Source organism: Pelobates fuscus, chromosome 7 (assembly GCF_036172605.1).
Source record: "Pelobates fuscus isolate aPelFus1 chromosome 7, aPelFus1.pri, whole genome shotgun sequence".
Lineage (NCBI taxonomy): Eukaryota > Metazoa > Chordata > Amphibia > Anura > Pelobatidae > Pelobates > Pelobates fuscus.
Window position 1 is genome coordinate 136,099,173 of NC_086323.1, and position 17,827 is coordinate 136,116,999.

Sequence of the window (17,827 nt, forward strand, 5' to 3'; positions counted from 1 at the left end):
TTACATACACAGTCCCCCCTTACATACAGTCCCCCTTACACACACAGCCCCCCCATTACATACACAGTCCCCCCCTTACATACACAGCCCCCCTCCTTACATACACAGCCCCCCTTAAACACACAGCCCCCTTACATACACACACACCCTTACATACACAGCCCCCCTCTTACATACACAGCCCCCCTCTTACATACACAGCCCCCCTCTTACATACACAGCCCCCCTCTTACATACACAGCCCCTCTTACATACACAGCCCCCCTTACATACACAGCCCCCCTTACACACACAGCCCCCCCTACACACACAGCCCCCCCTTACAAACACAGCCCCCCTCTTACACACACAGCCCCCCTCTTACACACAGACCCCCTCTTACACACAGACCCCCCTTACATACACAGCCCCCCTCTTACACACAGCCCCCGCTTACATACACAGCCCCCCTCTTACACACACAGACCCTCTTACACACACACAGCCCCCCTTTACACACACAGCCCCCCTTTACACACACAGCCCCCTTTACACACACAGCCCCCCTTTACACACACAGCCCCCCCTTACACACACAGCCCCCCCTTACACACTCAGCCCCCCCTTACACACACAGCCCCCTCTTACACACACAGCCCCCCTCTAACATACACAGCCTCCCTTACATACACAGCCCCCCTCTTACACGCACAGCCCCCCTCTTACACACACAGCTCCCCCTTACATACATAGCCCCCCTTACACACACACAGCCCCCCCTTACACATAGCCCCCAATACACTCACTGCCCCCTATACACACACACAGCACCCCTCACACAAAAACACACTGCGCCACTCACGCGCAAACACACTGCTCCCAATACACACACTGCACCATTTACACACAAACACACTGCTCCCAATATACATATTGCTACCCCATACATACACTGCACCCCTCTCACACACGCACTACCCCTCCATACACATACTGCGACCCTCACACACACTGCACCCCTCACACACATACACACTACAACCCCTATCCCGGCAGACATGGGTAAGTTATCAAACATTTTTTTAAACAGTTTGACTACTTACTCTGGGAGGGCGCCACAGCAACTCCTGGCACCAAAACCACTACAGAGAGCTGTAGTGGTTATTGTGCCTGGATTGTTTCTTAAAATAATCTGCCAGTGCCCCTCCCGAGATTAGCTTCTGGATCCGCCACTGCCCTGTGCAAATATCTGTTTGTTCACATTCTGACCACATCTTAGCCCTCCTCACTGTCTGAAGAAGACTCTTCGGAGAAGTAATTTCCATGTGATTGAAGAGGGACTGAGGTGACATTTCTCTGATTTGGGTGCTAATTAATGTAATTAGTTTTGAAAGGTAAGAAAATTAGACTATTTTGAATCCGTGCAGCAAACCAAACAAACAAAAAAAAAGGTAACAGCTACAAACATTCCTACTTTGAAACATCAAGCAAAATACTGACTAAAAGGTCTAGCACAGGGGACAGATACCTCCAGGCAATCATAACATATTCAAAGAGAATTTATTATCCTTTAAATATCCTCAAGCTGTTTAAGCTAGTGAAATTCATCTCCAATATAAAGTGATAAGTGAACAGCTCCTGTAACTCTAATACTGGTTGGCACACACATTACCTGTTGGCTGATTTCATAAAAATGATATTAGTTCTCAGTACTTATCAGGGGCTTAACCCCTTAAGGACCAAACTTCTGGAATAAAAGGGAATCATGACATGTCACACATGTCATGTGTCCTTAAGGGGTTAAATGTTCCTCCTGTGTTATGTAGAAGTAATTTAGTACTTTATTAATCTTTATGATTTAGATCCACAGGCGATTAGGACTTTGTGTAGTGCTCTAATGTCCTGCTTTTCAGCAGAGAAGGTAAAAACGAATGCCGAAGGGAATATTAAAGTGAACTAATTTGTTAGAATAGCTGGCAGGGGCAGGCAACCTTTGGGACTCCAGATGTTGTGGACTACATCCCCCATGATCCTCTTACACCTATAATGATGGCAAAGCATCATGGAAGGTGTAGTCCAAAACATCTGGAGTGCGGATGTGTGTTAGCACCTGTCAAAAGTATTATTTTTTAAAATTAAAATACAAATTTACTATGCAAACGACCGTGGGTGGTTGGGAGTTCTGATAGTTTAGGGGGTTCATATGTGCTATCTGCGAAGCAGCAGAGATATTTGCCTCATCATTTTGCTGTTAATCTGGAGTGCAGTCTTAAAGAAACATTCCATAACTGTAACTAATGTGGTTATGGTGCCCTGCCCCCATTGTAAGTAGTCAAACCATTTTAGAATGACTTGATTTCTTACCTAAGGTCTCCCAGGTGCCACTTTTCACTTCCACTACCTCAGCCAAAGAGACGGAAGCTAGGGTCTCCTGAGCTAGGACCTGCAATATAGGGCTAGCTCAGTGACTGAGAGCATCACACTGCTTACAATGCTGGGAGACAGCAATGCTAGAGTAATCCTGGCACCATAACATCTACATGTTGCTGTAATGTTTTCAGTGAGAAAGCGTAGAAATGCCATGTCATTAGCTAATATGGTACAAGGGAGCCAAGGCATAAAGCTCCATTGACGCAAGATAAAACCCTGTTCCTTTGCCATTACAACTCAGGATTACTTATCAGAGTAGAGACTGATGTAGACACTTGCTCAATGCTTCTTAAAAAAGCCTCAAGGAAAACCAGTTGTTTTATCTATCTAATCACTGGAGCAGAATTGGGAAATCATAAGTTATTGGTGGTTCCTGAAACCTTGTGTGATAAACATTTATTTAGAACATTGTTTCTCACCCTCTTCAGTCAAATCACTCGTGTATACCTGGAGAAATAAATCTACCCCAAAGACTGCGTACATTGAAGGTTGTACATGAGGATTCTGCATAGTTGGAGGCTGTTCGTATTCTATTTTGTTTAGATCTCACAGATACATATTTGTTAAATATAAGAGAGAGGTAAATATAGTATTACAAATTTCTCTTTAACTGTCCACACTAATGAAGCAAAATTGCCAAAGGTATAACTTGACTTATTCCCTTCTGTGACATATTATATATACCCACGTAATGGGTGCAAGTTCTACAAGCGGAACAATCAGATGGAACATTGCACTGATTTCCATGGTGATTGCTCCATTTTTCAAACATTATTCCAGAATTAGCTGTTTATAGATCACTCAATGTCCCCAATCTTCGTAATTATGATAACAGCTTTTCACACCCACCGAGTACAGTTTTTACCCATGATTCATTGAGTCTAGAATGCAAGCTGATCAGAGCTTAAAGAGACAATCTTTTATTTTTCTAGGATTTTTTTCACGTGTAAAATAAAATGAAAACGTTATGATATACATTTTACTTGGGAACACTGCATGTTTTATAAGTCCATCTTGGTCAGGAGTAGGTACACATTCCAACCAGATGTAAATAGCAAGGACCTTGTTCCATACACAGGATAAAATCATATAATGAGAATTAGTGGTGGAGCTGCCAGACAGCTCTGTTGCAAGCAGCAGACTATGTTTTGTGGCTGTTGTATATCATTTCCAGTTACACCCGTTTCTTGGACTGTAAATCTGTTATTTACATGAACTGCTGCATTCCTATCATCACTTCATAAGACAAAAACATTGCAAAGTATTTACTCTGTGTGCATGGTACAGTTCTATGCACTGATATCAGGTTATCTTCCATCCTTTAAGATGAAGGCCTGCTTATAAGCTCACACAATGCTGTGTCCCATTAGTTTAAAAGACTGGTGTCAGTGATAGAGCAGAATGCACGCAGATCGCATGTCGCCTGAAGGCAGGTTTATTGTAACAGTTATGGCCCCAAGAACACAAAACACACTCTACTTCCGATGTCGCTTGCTCCGAGGCGTTTCTCGTTTCCCCGGTGTCTCTTTCAGACTGGATGCTTTTCTCTTCCTTGCTTTGGCCATGGGACTAGCACTGCAGAAAGAATGAAGAAAGTGCAAAATAATTAGTTAATATTATACAATCGGTTTCCCATTGACTGTGGTTTTAGGGTCAGTGAAATTAAGTTTCATTAACTCATGATTAAGCAACATTTCAGCAATTTAATATTGGAATAATTCTATTTATCATAACTTGATTAACCTTTCAGATAATATTTGTATTTGTAATGTAAGGCAAGAATTTAAGATTAGTATTGCAGAAGCAGTAGTCTCACCTCTATTTGAAAAAATGCTCACTAATCCAGTAAGTTATTTTCTGAAAACATTTTTATTTGACTGAAGGCGATAGAAGTTCTAAAAGGTGTCTGATGGTTGAAGTAGTAGGATTTAACACCTAACTTATAGTCTCTTGTTATTTGGTGGCATCACTAGAGGGTGCTATGTGCTGGTGAATGAGATCAAAGCATGGATTTCCCCCGTCTGATATTTTGTTGGGTGCAGACCCTGCATATTTCTCTTGTGAGCTCCAGCACGGCTACTGATAGTATTGGAGCTTTGCCGTGTTAATCCGTGGCAAAACTCTGACACTATCAGAAAGTCGTAAGTTGCAATGAGAGGGCTGCACATGGTGAAGGTGCAGACCAGAAGAGCTCACCACAAGACCATCAGGATCTAAATTTAGCCCTTCTCTGGCTCAAGGTAAGAAGATGGAGGGGCGCATAAACGTTAGTGGTGAAAGGAGTGAAATAATGTTTTATTTTGGTTGCAGATAAGTTGTGTATTGAGCCAATTATAAATGCTACATCAACACTTGCTGCACTGTTTCTTGTGAGATCACATGTTGAATCACAGAATTCTATTCAGACTGCACTTTGTGTAATGCATATATCTCCCACTGCATTGTTATGCTAGGAGTTCTGCTGTGAATCTCGGTGGGGGGAGCCTGGTGAAGGCAATATAAGCAGAGCTTGCCAAACGGAGTATGATTCTGCATTATTCAAAGGAATACCTCTATGGGCTAACTGACCTTGTTATCAGAAATGCCGCTTAGCTAGGTGGTTCCTGTTAGTGATACAAAAGCCTATGCATTACACATGTCCTATCTGCTTACACAATATCCATTTGAAATAAGGCCCGTTGGCTTCATGTCCTTACTGATATCACAACAATAGTACCAATATCACATTAAGATCACATAAGAAATGTGATGACTCTACCTGGGAACATGCCTATTTAATAACAGTGCTGCTTAAATTGTCAAAAAGCAATATAGCACAACTGAGGGATTAGTGCCATCCACATTATAAAGGTTGCAAACCATTTTAGATCCTATAAAAGCACTTCTGATGAAAATCATGGGAATGACGAATGATTTCAGCAACTGCAGATAGCCTGGTGCAGTCTCTGGGCAAAAGAAGCCCTGGCTCACATGCACATCTGCAACTCATAGCCAGTAAACAATGGAAATTTGTTTTAGTGATATATTAATCTGCTTGTTTTTGCCATTTTAGTTCCTTAAATATTCAGTGAGTCATCTTCCTAAGGTACCACCAGCAACAGAATTGTTCTAGTGGATTCAATAATTTCATTTTAAAGAGACTGTAGCAATTTAATATACGTATGGCAAAAATTAGGCTAAAATAGTGTATTTGGAAAATGTTTCAAATCCCCTAAAGTCACAGCTTGGTTTTGCAATTCGGGTTTAAATTCATAACAATTTGTAGTTTAGTGAATAACCCTGTATGCATCATCACTACAGCTATTGCCACCTCTACAGCATATTGCAGTGGTTATGGTGCAAAGATTCTCTGGGTGCAGTCCAGTTGTTTTTTTTGGCAGACCGTGTGTGCTTGGCTAAGTGTTGAAAGGAAAAAAAAAATATTGCTAAAGTTAAACTGTTTTCATAATATTGTTCCAGGAAGCACCCCTGCAAAAAAAACAAACAAACAAAAAAAATGTTAAAAGGGGTTGGAATAACCTTTTAATATAGGGACATTAAAGGATTTCTCCAACCCTTTTCAACGATTTCTCTCTTTTCTAACAGAAAATAATTCTGGGCGGCCAAAGTAACGTGTTACGAGGGTGCAACTAGCTAGTTTCAAGCAGAAACACAGAACATACAGATTCTTTCCTCATTGACTTCTAGAAGCATATGTAATAATGGACCTTGGAGTGACCCTATGTTTCTGTTGGAGTGGTTCTGGTGCTTAGTTTGGTCTTATTCTGAATTACATTAAAGGCACAAAGTATCTTTTTTCTAAAAGTTATTTTAGTTTAACTTTTTACTTTGCAATCTTCACAGTATATCCCTCCAGACCAAATGGCAGCATGGAATGTACAGCTTAGCCGCTCTCCTCTATACAGTCCTGATGTTGTGATAAGTGGAATATTCTGCTTTTAATAGTATGTTTATAGCACGCAAAATTGGAGTGTATTGCAATAGTTATTCAAAACGTGCTAATCATGAAAAGTTTTCCAGCTCAGTTGCAGAATTTAGTTATTTTAACCTAAATTTTTCAACTTGGTCATTTGTGACACTCCAATAAACACTAAATACTACCCTAACCCTATGGCACCGTAAGGGAACAAAATTCTTCCTGACAACAGAACTGAGCCCACTGCTCCCCATAAGAAATAATCCTGCCTTTCTAGCTGGAGCCATGGGCCCCATGCAGACCCTGAGGGGTGACAACCCCTGCCCCCGAGTGAAAGACCGGGTAGGCCCAGAGGAGAAGGAGCGCCCAGCGGAGGAACTATTCCCAGATGCAAGATGTTCGCTCCAACACACCACGGCAAGATCACAAATATCTTGATACATCTCCTCAATCCCACAGAAACCATGCCTAATAAGGGATACAACGGATTTTGAGAGCTTATACCGCCAAGACTTGATGGTACCCAAGGGTATCTCCACAATCTATAACATGCTTATCATCAATCGATACCAACTAACCCACCATGTCAGAGAGGATGGGAGGAAGAAATGGAAGATCATTCACTGAAGCTGAATCAGCACGAGTACAGGAGAACTCCTATAAAGTCTTTACATGCTGGTACTTGACTCTGAAAGCCCTCCACAGACGTGACTCCACGACACCAGATACCTGCTGGTGCTGCGGTAAGGAGAGTGGCACGTTCCTCCACCTGTGGTGGACCTGCAGGCAAACCCACCCGTTTTGGGAAGCAATCAGCCATGTGATCCTGAAACTCAAAGAGAAGCCCCCTCCGATGGAACCAGCCACTTACCTGCTCCATCACACCCAACTGGTGACGCAGAGCTACAAGCGATCAGTGACCCCACGCCTACTGAACGTGGCAAAGTTCGTGACCCCAATATGCCGGAGACAACAGCGAGCACCATCACAACACAGATGGGTCGAAGATACCAGGAAAGATACACTCAACGGTGGTATTACTGGTTGGAGTTCTTATCAACGCCCGATTATACAAGGTTCCTCACTACTCTGGAACCATAGAGACAGCACTGCACAATCCCGAATGGAGAGAGACGGAATTTAGCCCACATACCCACATATCATCCCCCATGACTCACTCTTAATGCCTGGCAACCAATACGCGTATTCAGATACTTGCATTGGAATACAGTCGGAATGGGTTACATTGTTGTTTGACTTTCTTTTGTTTGGCGTAAACATTGTTGCTTACATAACGAGCTCTTAATTTATACATAAGCTAAAGATTACTATACATTTTCACGTATGGCCTACTTAGGCCTTACACCACTTTGGTCCAACCACAAGGTTTTTCCGAACCCCTGCACCAGAAAACAAGGCCTACTTAACGCTGTGAATGACTATCAGAAAAACATCCTGTTAAGTTATGCATACTTCTCTTTGTACTTGAAAGTATAATATTGCTTTCTGATGATTTTAATAGCCTCTGCGTAGGTGCATGTGAAACACTTTGGCTAACTCTATGCTAACTATGCCTTATTACGTACAAAATAAAAATCATTTAAACCAATAAACACGAATACACAAAAAACTAGTTGGAGCTCCTAGAAAATAGATGGTAGGCACTCAAACATATCTAGACATGCCATGACTCCTTCTTAAGGAGACTATACCCTTATACCCTGGCACACAAAAATGTGGTTCAAATACGTTGGAAATGTCTAACTGTCTTTATACCTATAGACTAATGTCTTAGGAAACTGCATATTAATACAAATAGTTTTTTAAAAAATCACATCAAAATACTTTTCTAGATGTGTTACTTAACATTAACCCCTTAAGGACCAAACTTCTGGAATAAAAGGGAATCATGACATGTCACACATGTCATGTGTCCTTAAGGGGTTAAAGGAGAAGAAAAGCTATAAGCAGTTTGATATGTTGCTGGACAAATAATGACAAAAGTACATTTTAAACTTATTTTAGATCTGATACATTACTTGTTAAATAATTCTAGAAAACAGAGTTCTGGTAATAGCTATCTGCGTCTCAGCGCACTTTTACAGCTGTCAGAAATGTACATGTTTAAGTTATAACATAGATGTGAATGTGCTCTGTGGGGTGTCATGTGCACCCCCTAAATACAGCAAGTTTATATAATGCTACAGTGGAGCAGAGGGAATCAATATGAACATGCTCTTAGATACACGCTTTGAAGATTTTTCCTTGCACATGTATTTGTTTTGATGGAAGATTCCCAGAGGACAAAAAAGCCAGCAGGTACAGAGACGAACATCTCTAAATCATAAAACAGTCTCTTGACAGCCAGAACCAGAGCTCTACTAAATGTGGATTCTTCCACTTGGCAATGGTGAGGAAACAGTAACCCATTAACTGCTGGAGTGTCCATGGGCAAGTTACAACAATCAATCATCCAAAATAGATAGATGTATCCAAAAGGTAGATCCCCAGCCAAGCTATAACCTGAAGGAAGGCAAAGACTGAAGTAATATTTCTACAACACCTGGGTTCTAACCTTTAGCCATAGATGTGAACACCTATAACAGTTTGCAGACCTGTGGGTCTATGCCAACCAACAGGAGATTACCAGCTCTGTAATTAAAGGAAAACTTGAAGCACCATAACCACAAAAACCCATTCTAGTGCCACAATCGCCCTGGATCTGTCCCACACATGTCACTTACCTACATAACCAACTACATACTGGGTACAGTAGTGGTTATGCTAGTAAAAACAGGATCCCTCTGTAGAGTAAAGCACAGTTGATGGAGGACCGTGTTCATTGGCTGAGATGGCTCACCTAACATTCTCAGCCAATGAGCATAGTCCTGCTTTGCTCTAAAGGTACATCCGGCTTCTCCGGTTGGATCAAGGCAGTGGATGTGGCAGAGGTGCTTGGCAGAACCCAGCTAAGTTGTTGACACCTTATTAATGTTGACACCTTATTGTAAAATGGCAATAAGGTACTCCTGGTACCATAACCACTACACCAGGCTGTAGTGGGTATCATGCTTGATGTGACAAACTCCCCTCTCCAAGTGAGTTTGCCACAAGCTCCTGTAGGAGCCTGCTTGCCAGCCCACAGACTATGGGCCCTGCAGGGAAACCTGTAAAAGACTACCAAACTTAACCGACTTCCAGGAAATTCCTGAACCCCTGAACTAATCTGGGTGCTTTTTGGATAAGTTGGTCACTCAGATCAGTACTATCAGGGGATGTAACATTTGTGTGGATTTCGTGTGTTTAGAGGTACTTTTTTTTTTTTTAGAAATGTATGTTTTTTTCTGTGCTTGGAGATAATTGGAGGGGGTCCCTGAGGGTGGGGGCACCCTCAGGGCACTATAGTGCCAGGAAAATGAGTATGTTTTCCTGGCACTATAGTGGTCCTTTAAGGCTTTGGGTGTAATTTTCAGCAGCAGGGACTGGGAAACTAGTCAGGGTTGAGGAAACAATTACTGATCCAATTATCTCCCAAGCAGAGGGGAGGGATTGTGTGTTGTGTGTAGGAGTGCCTTCCATTGTAAATGTTTTATTATTGGTTTGTAAGTTTGTGTCCCTGTCCCCAACAAGGTCCATGTGGGCGTACCCCTTGCTTGGGGACTTGTATAAAAGGCCATGTGTGGCACCATTAAATATATTCCAGCTTGCACTCCAAAACTGTGGGTCGTCCTGTTATTGGAGTGAAAGAAGAATTACTCCTGTGTCTGCTGTTCCAGCTTGCAGGGGATTCAACAGGGAAAGTCCTTGTAAGGACTAGAGCTAATTCCCCATTCGGCTCCGGGAAGAACTGGTTCCAGGACCCCAGTTAAGCCACAGCGACTGTGGGCAGAAGTTCTGCGGTTTGTCCCCTGTTCCAGCTAGGAAGCGGTCCTTGGCGGAGGTACCCAGCCAGGGTACAGGGAGCTCCGTTACACTTGATGTGTTCATTTTAATGAGTTCACTAATTAACATAGCCTCTACAAGTCAGCAAATCTCCCCACTCCAGGTTTGACAAAACGGACATTGATAACCTGGATGTGTAACTTCTGATTTAAGGGTGGAGGAGACCCCCAGTTTTGGTCAGAACACTTATAAATGGTTTTACATAAAATGTGAAATTGTGCCCAGACACCGTAGACAATATAGCCACTCACCAAACCACAGTTGTTATGTTTATTATAGTAGCTCTTTAAACATGCCTGACATTTATAAGAATTCACCACATTCTCATTTTCACCAGTTTTTCCCCCATCAATATCAATGTGCATTGTACTTATTATTTCCCAACACATTTGTTTAAAATGTAATAAAGAACAAAACTATTTTTTTTATTTTATTCACAAAGACTCGTTTCTAGGCACTTTTACAAAAAAGACTCATTACTAAATGTTTGTTTGCTGCAAGGCTCTGTGGAACGTTCTGTGCATCTACAAAATAGGGACAAAAGGCCATTACAGAAAGACAGAGGAATCTGGGTTAAAAGATGTACTGTCTGTCCTAAAGAGAGCCACTTGGGTGACATTTCATCATTTATATTTTCAGTGATGTACAGAAATGCTGTGGTTTATTGTTGTACTTGGCATGCTGAATTGTCTATGTTTTTTTGTCTGCTTGAACTGCTGTCAACATGCAGTTAGTGAAAACACGTGACAACAACCGTTCGCTTCCGTAAAGAATGATTGCTTGGAGAAAAGACATATGAACCAGCATCAAGTTGTCAGGGAGTTATTTGACAATAGTGATAGGTGCTAACAATCTAGCAACATCTGGATCTCTATAAAATGGCCATTCTTGCCCTAGAGTAATTAACATACAACCTTGACACTTTGGTATATTTTTCTTTCATTCTAAATGTCACACAGCTAAAACCATTCTCTAAACACAAACTACAAGAAAGACAGCAATTCTAGTGAATGCACATGGCACTTTAAAAAATGTATTGAATGCTAGCCTCATAGGCCAAGGTCACAATACTGTGACCCTATCTGGCCTTCTAAAATGTAACCTTACCACATACTTTTTTATAGGCTAATTCTTTAGAATGGCCTGAAAGTTTGCTCCAAAAAAGAATAGTAAAAATGTTTTTAAATTATTAGCACGCAAAAGTTCTAGTTTTTAATTCAGAATTTCACAAAACAGAGCAATACAAAGTCTCTGAGTGATTTATATACTAAATGTGGAATACTGAAGACTTGACTTGACTCAAGGGATTCCCCACTTTAGAGAGCTGGTCTATGTTCGGGGAAGTTTTCCAGAACATAGATTTGCGGGATTCGGTGCGCTAGTGAACTGGTCTATTTTCAGGGGAATTCCCCCGAAAAGTAGACCTGCTCTCTAGCGCATCCTCACTGACCGACCGGGTCGTAAGCATGGAACCTGGTCTGTAAATAAGGAGTGTCTGTATTGGCAATTCCCTTGTTAATTGTCCACACTACGATAACACAAGAAAACGGTCAAAATTTTTGGTAGTGGAATAAAAGGAAAAAAAAAATGCAAGGAATGATAAATGAAATCTCACATAATGAAAGTAACATGTGGCGTGATAAAATCCAAGTAATAAGGAGAATCTATATAAAACGGAGTGGGAAAGTCATGGAAGGATAATTAGAACTAAACTAAGGAAAACACATAAATATATATTATTCAAACCCCTTCATTTTTTTCACATTTCTATGTTGCAGTCTTATGCTACAATTGTTACAATTATTATAGATTTTTATCCATTAATCTCAATCATCTTTAAGATTTTCCTACAATTTGATTTGGAAAGGCACACACTGTCTATACAAAGTCTCGAAGCTGTAAATGCATATCAGAGCAAAAACCAAGCAGTGAGGTCAAAGAAACTGATTGCAGATTTCAGAGGCAGTATTGTGTCAAAGAACCAATCTGGGGAAGGCTACCAAAAAAATTGGCCAGACAAAAGTCTCTAGCAGTGTGAGAAAAAAAAATCTCTACTGATGGAAAGATTGAACTGTTTGGCTTCAATACAAAGCGTCATGTCTGAGGAAATAAGATACAGCTCTTCACCTGCACAATACCATCTCAACGGTGAAGCATGGTGGTGGCAGCTTAAATGACCACTCTAGGCACCCAGACCACTTCAGCTAGTGGTCTGGGTGCCAGGTCCCTCTAGGATTAACCCCCCCCTTTTTTTTTTATAAACATAGCAGTTTCAGAGAAACTGCTATGTTTATAATAGGGTTAATCCAGCCTCCAAATCCTCTAGTGGCTGTCTCACTGACAGCCGCTAGAGGCGCTTGCGTGATTCTCACTGTGAAAATCACAGTGAGAGCACACAAGCGTCCATAGGAAAGCATTGTAAATGCTTTCCTATGAGACTGGCTGAATGCGCGTGCAGCTCTTGCCACGCATGCGCATTCAGCCGAAAGGGAGGATCGGAGGTGGAGAGGAGGAGGAGAGCTCTCCGTCCGGCGCTAGAATAAAGGTAAGTTTTAACCCTTTACTCTCCCCAGAGCCCGGCGGGAGGGGGTCCTTGAGGGTGGGGGCACTCTCAGGCTCTAGAGTGCCAGGAAAATGAGTGTTTTCCTGGCACTATAGTGGTCCTTTAAGGCTTTGGGTGTAATTTTCAGCAGCAGGGACTGGGAGACTAGTCGGGGTTGAGGAAAGGCTAAATGCAACAAAATACAGAGATATGCGTACTAAAAATCTGCTCCGGAGTGCTATGGACCTCAAGCTGGGTCAGTGGTTCATCTTCTAACAGGACAATTACCCTATGCACACAGCCAATACAACACAAGATTCGCTTATGGATGAGACTTTGCGAAAGTCCTTGAGTGGCCCAGCCTTAAATCCAATTAATATTCAGTGATTTTAAGTGGTCATGGTGCCTGGAGTCTGTATGTGCATCCTATGTTGCACATACAGAGATTAACCACTTCACTGCCGGAGGTGTATCTCCCCCTTTGGCAACGACATTAACAGGCTGGCTTATGTCAATTCGGTGCAAAATTGGTGTCTGATGCTAGCACACACAGCATAGTGGCCCTAGAGAGCCAATAGAGGTAAAGCCCATTCTCCCCAACATCCCTTCCCTCCAGGGAGACCTTGTCCGTTGCTTTTTTAAAAATATTTTTAAAATTTTTTTTAATTTAGACCGGGCCAGGGGGACTGCAGACCAGAAGAGAACAAAAATAATTTATGGTTCTGAATTATGGCTGTGATATTAAATTTTTTTCTGTTTGATAAAAATGAAATATTTATTAATGGTGTAAAAAAATAATAATCTTTTTTTGCATTTTCATTGAGGGGTGTGCAGTGGTGTAAATTTTTTTTTTCTTTTTTGCATTTTCATTGTGGGGTATTGAGTGTAGATGGAATTCAGGGGTGGGGGAGGGATAATAGATGTACATTGATCATCATTAAAACCACTGACAGGTGAAGTGAATAACATTGATTATATTGTCAAAATGACACCTGTCAAGGGGTGGGATATATTAAGCAGCAAGTGAACAGTCAGTTCTTGCATTTCACATGTTGTAAGCCAGAAAAATGGAAAAACAAAATTATCTGAGTGACTTTAACAAGGGTCAAATAGTTATGGCTAGATAACAGGATCAGAGCACCTCCAAAACAGCAAGTCTTGAGGGTTGTTCCTGGTGTGCCGTGGTTAGTAGCTTCCAAAAGTGGTGCAAAGAAAGGACAACTGGTGGACTGGCGTCAGGGTCACACGCACCTAAGGCTCATTGATGCACGTGAGGAGCAAAGGCTAGTCCATCAGGTTTGATAACACAGAAGAGCTACTGTAGCTCAAATTGCTGAAAACCTTGCTGGACATGAAAGGTGTCAGAACATACAGTGCATCACAGTTTGCTGCACATAGGGCTGCATAGCTGCAGACCCAGTCAGAGTGCCTTCAGTGGGGATGTGAGCATTATAACTGGACCATGGAGCAATGGAAGAAGGTTGCCTAGTCTGATGAATTACATTTCTTTATGTTTAGGTGGGTGGCCTTGTGTGTATGTGTTGTTTACCTGGGAAGGAGATGGCGGCAGGATGCACTATAGGAAGAAGGTAGACCGGTAGAGGCAATGTTCTGCTGGGGAAACCTTGAGTCCTGGCTTTAATATGAATGTACTTTGACACGTACCACCTACAGCAGAATAATTCACACTGCAAAATTGTTGAGCAATGGTTTGAGTAACATGACAAGAGTTGAAGATGTTGCCTTATGCTCTAAATGCAAGTATGGAGGGAGACATCAAGCTTGGTGGTACTAATGTTTATTTGTTTCCCTTTTTGGGATGAATAGCCTATTTTGAGTATGTTTTGAAGGTAAATATTTAAATTCAAATAGAGGATGGTTTTTGAGTGCTTTTTACCTTTACTAAATGGAAACGGATGGGGTATAATATTAATTCTGCATTTTAGTCAGCAGGAAATTACATTTTGGAATTTACTGATTTATACTGAAAATTCAAGGATAAAAATATGCACGCATTTCACAAAAGCGGATGTAAATTGGTACATTATTTGTAACAGTGGTCATTATTCACTTGGCTGAGTAATATCCCTAAGGGTCAGTTAAAATATGTAAAAATAAATTGCAGATATTTAAAAACACAGAAGCAGAGAAAATTCAATATGATTTTGCAGAGAAGAAATATAAAAAAAATATGTTATATTTGAATGAAATAAAGAAAGTGAACTGGGAAAGTCGTCTGAAACGTGACTATAAAATGGGAATCAGGAAAATTGCTTATTTTATTAGAGGGACACTATAGTTACTAGGAACAACTACAGCTTATGGAATTTGTTCTGGTTAGTAGAATTATTCCCTTCAGGCTTTTTGCAGTAAACACTGTCTTTTTTCAGAGAAAATGCAGTGTTTACATTACAGCCTAGGGATAACTCCACTGGCTACTCTTCATATAGCTGCTAGAGGTGCTTCCTGGGGCAGTGCTACACTATAATGCGTGTTCAAAGCCACAAAGTCTACTCTGCACTTCTGTTCCTAGTGACCACGTTGTTGGTGGAAATGATTTTAAAGTTTTTCTCTTTACTGTTATCCGGCCAGTTTGTAGATGACCAGTTCACTTTAAGAAATAGTGGAGAGCCTTTTCTATTAAAGGAACACTCCAAGCACTCTAACCACTAAAGCTTGCTAGGCAGGCATGGGCAGAAATAACTTACAATGCAAATTATTTTAAAAATAATTTTCTATAGTGTTCACAGAGGTAAAAATCCAGTAAGTTGATATAAGGGTCCCAAAATACAGCAGATTCTTGGTTGGATGGGAGGTACATGTATTTATTACATTAGCCAGAAATATGGAGTTGCGACTTGTGATGCAACGTTAAGTTCCTGTGAATGAAAGACCAATACAAGAGGAAATTATTTTAGAAAATGTGATAACGTGTGCTTTGTTACTGCCGAATATAACCTTGTTTTTCTAGCAGTGGATGCAGCTATTTTAGTAGACAGGCAAAAGGAAGGATGTACCCTAAATAGCTATTGACTTTGCACATGCCACTTTAATATTTAAACCAAGGAAATATGTTTTTCCCAAGCAAAACTATTCAAAGAACATCAACACACCTGCTATTAGGTGATAAACACTTATGTTCCATGAATATATATCCCAGGAAAAAATAAATGTTTGCTCAATACTGAAAAGATAGTAGACAAATAACAGCTAAAATGGGATGGGAATCAGGGTTATTCTAGAAACTAGGGATAATGGAAAATTGAAGATTTTAAAAACATTGCGCCATAGTGTCAACATATTTTTGTCCAAGTGCAACAATGTCATCCAGTGCACCAAACAGCATCTCTATAAGATAGAGCAATTAAGAGTGTTGCTGTACTAAGCATATTACTCACAATTTGTACTTGCACACCAGCCAGTGACAAGTGAAAATTCAGCCCTGGCAGCCCTTCTAAACCATACCTCCCAACTCTCCGGGCAGTAAAAAATCTGGACAGGTGGGCAGGGTGCTGCCAGTGACGCAATTTGAGCCAACAGTGATGCCCATAATGGGTGTGCTAGCCTGGAAAAGAGGCATGCCTGCCCACTGACTGGCTGCCTGGACAGCCCCTCGCCTTCAGGACCATGCAGGAAGCACTGTTGAAGCAAGTGGAGTGTCTCTTTAAGTCTCTGCTTATCCTACACTGACTTAAAGCGACACTCTGGACCCCTTAAGCACTTTATCTTGCTAACATGCGTTGTGTGAAAATGTATCCTCTTTCATTTTACACAAATGTTCAACTTCAACAGAACTTGCACTTTTACAAATTAACTTTGCTAGACCTCCCCGGTGTTCAAGCTGGCAACAGATCCTGTTCCTTCCTGGTTGTTTAGCTCTGTTGAGCTAATCTCAAGAGGCAGGGAATTACCCAGAGCACCTGCCTCACAAAGACTTTTCAATCAACTGCATTGGGAAGTCTGTGATTGGACAGTCACAGAAGGTCTGCGCAAAAAGAGGCTTTCTAAGGCAGCAGTCAAGACAACTTCAGCTCTAAGATTACCTAAATTAAAAAAAAAAAAACTATTACATGCATGCATTAGTTTCATTTGGGGGATGTCTACTAAATATTTCCATTCACCCAGAGACTTAGTCCAGAGAGCATTGATTGGTGGGGAGCTATTTTGTTCTGATTGATTCTTTATTTTTTGCTAGAGATGAAGCACAATAGGAGCCTCCGAGCTTTGGAATATATTCACTGGTGTCTTTTGCAATTCAGTGAGAGAAGTAATATTGAGCATGGGGATTGTATATTACATAAATGCTTGCACACCAGTTGCTCAAAGAAGTAAATGGAATTCCTCTTGCGTTTGCATAATGCAGTCAATTCATGAAAAAAAATAAAATAATGAGAACCGCCTGAGCTACTAATGGAAACTATGGGAACCATACAAAACCGTCTGTATTGTTGACACAAAAATATTTCCACCATTTTATGATCTGGCCCAGAGATCCTGGTTAAAGGGACAATGTAGGCAACCAGATAACTTCAGCTAATTGAAGTGATCTGGGTGCTGTGTCCCTATTTCACTTAGTGCTGAAGTGTAAAACATTGCAGTTCCAGAGTACTGCAATGTTTAAATTGCAGCTCCAAGTCTGCCCTCAGTGACTGTCTACCAGACAGCCACAGGGGGTGCTTCCGGAATCCAAACGGTCCAAACGATTAGTTATCTGACGCTGGACGTCCTCAAGCAATGCACGTGGACCTCCAGCGTCAGATTTCCCCCATAGGAAGCATTGAATAATGCTTTCCTATGGGGAGGACTAATGCGCTCGCGGCATTTGCATTAGGTCTCTCCCGCCGGCTGACGTCAGCAGGGGAGGAGTGTGGGCGCTGGAGTCCGGTTAGTGGCTGAAGGAGTTTTAACCCCTTCAGCCCCGAGGGAAAGTGGGACCTATTAGACCTATAGTGCCAGGAAAACAGCTTTGCTTTCCTGGCACTATAGGATCCCTTTAATTGAAATAGAAAATTGTCAGG

General features: G+C 41.4%; 1 protein-coding gene across 1 annotated transcript in view; it reads right to left on the reverse strand.

Moving 5' to 3' along the window:
• Positions 1 to 3,308: 3,308 nt before the first annotated feature.
• RAD18 (RAD18 E3 ubiquitin protein ligase) overlaps positions 3,309 to 17,827 on the reverse strand; it is a 470,945-nt gene continuing 456,426 nt past the window's right edge. The window contains exon 13 of the mRNA XM_063426684.1: positions 3,309 to 3,984. Within this exon, the coding sequence (XP_063282754.1) occupies positions 3,885 to 3,984 (100 nt within the window). The 3' untranslated portion in view covers positions 3,309 to 3,884. The remainder of the gene's footprint in view (positions 3,985 to 17,827) is intronic.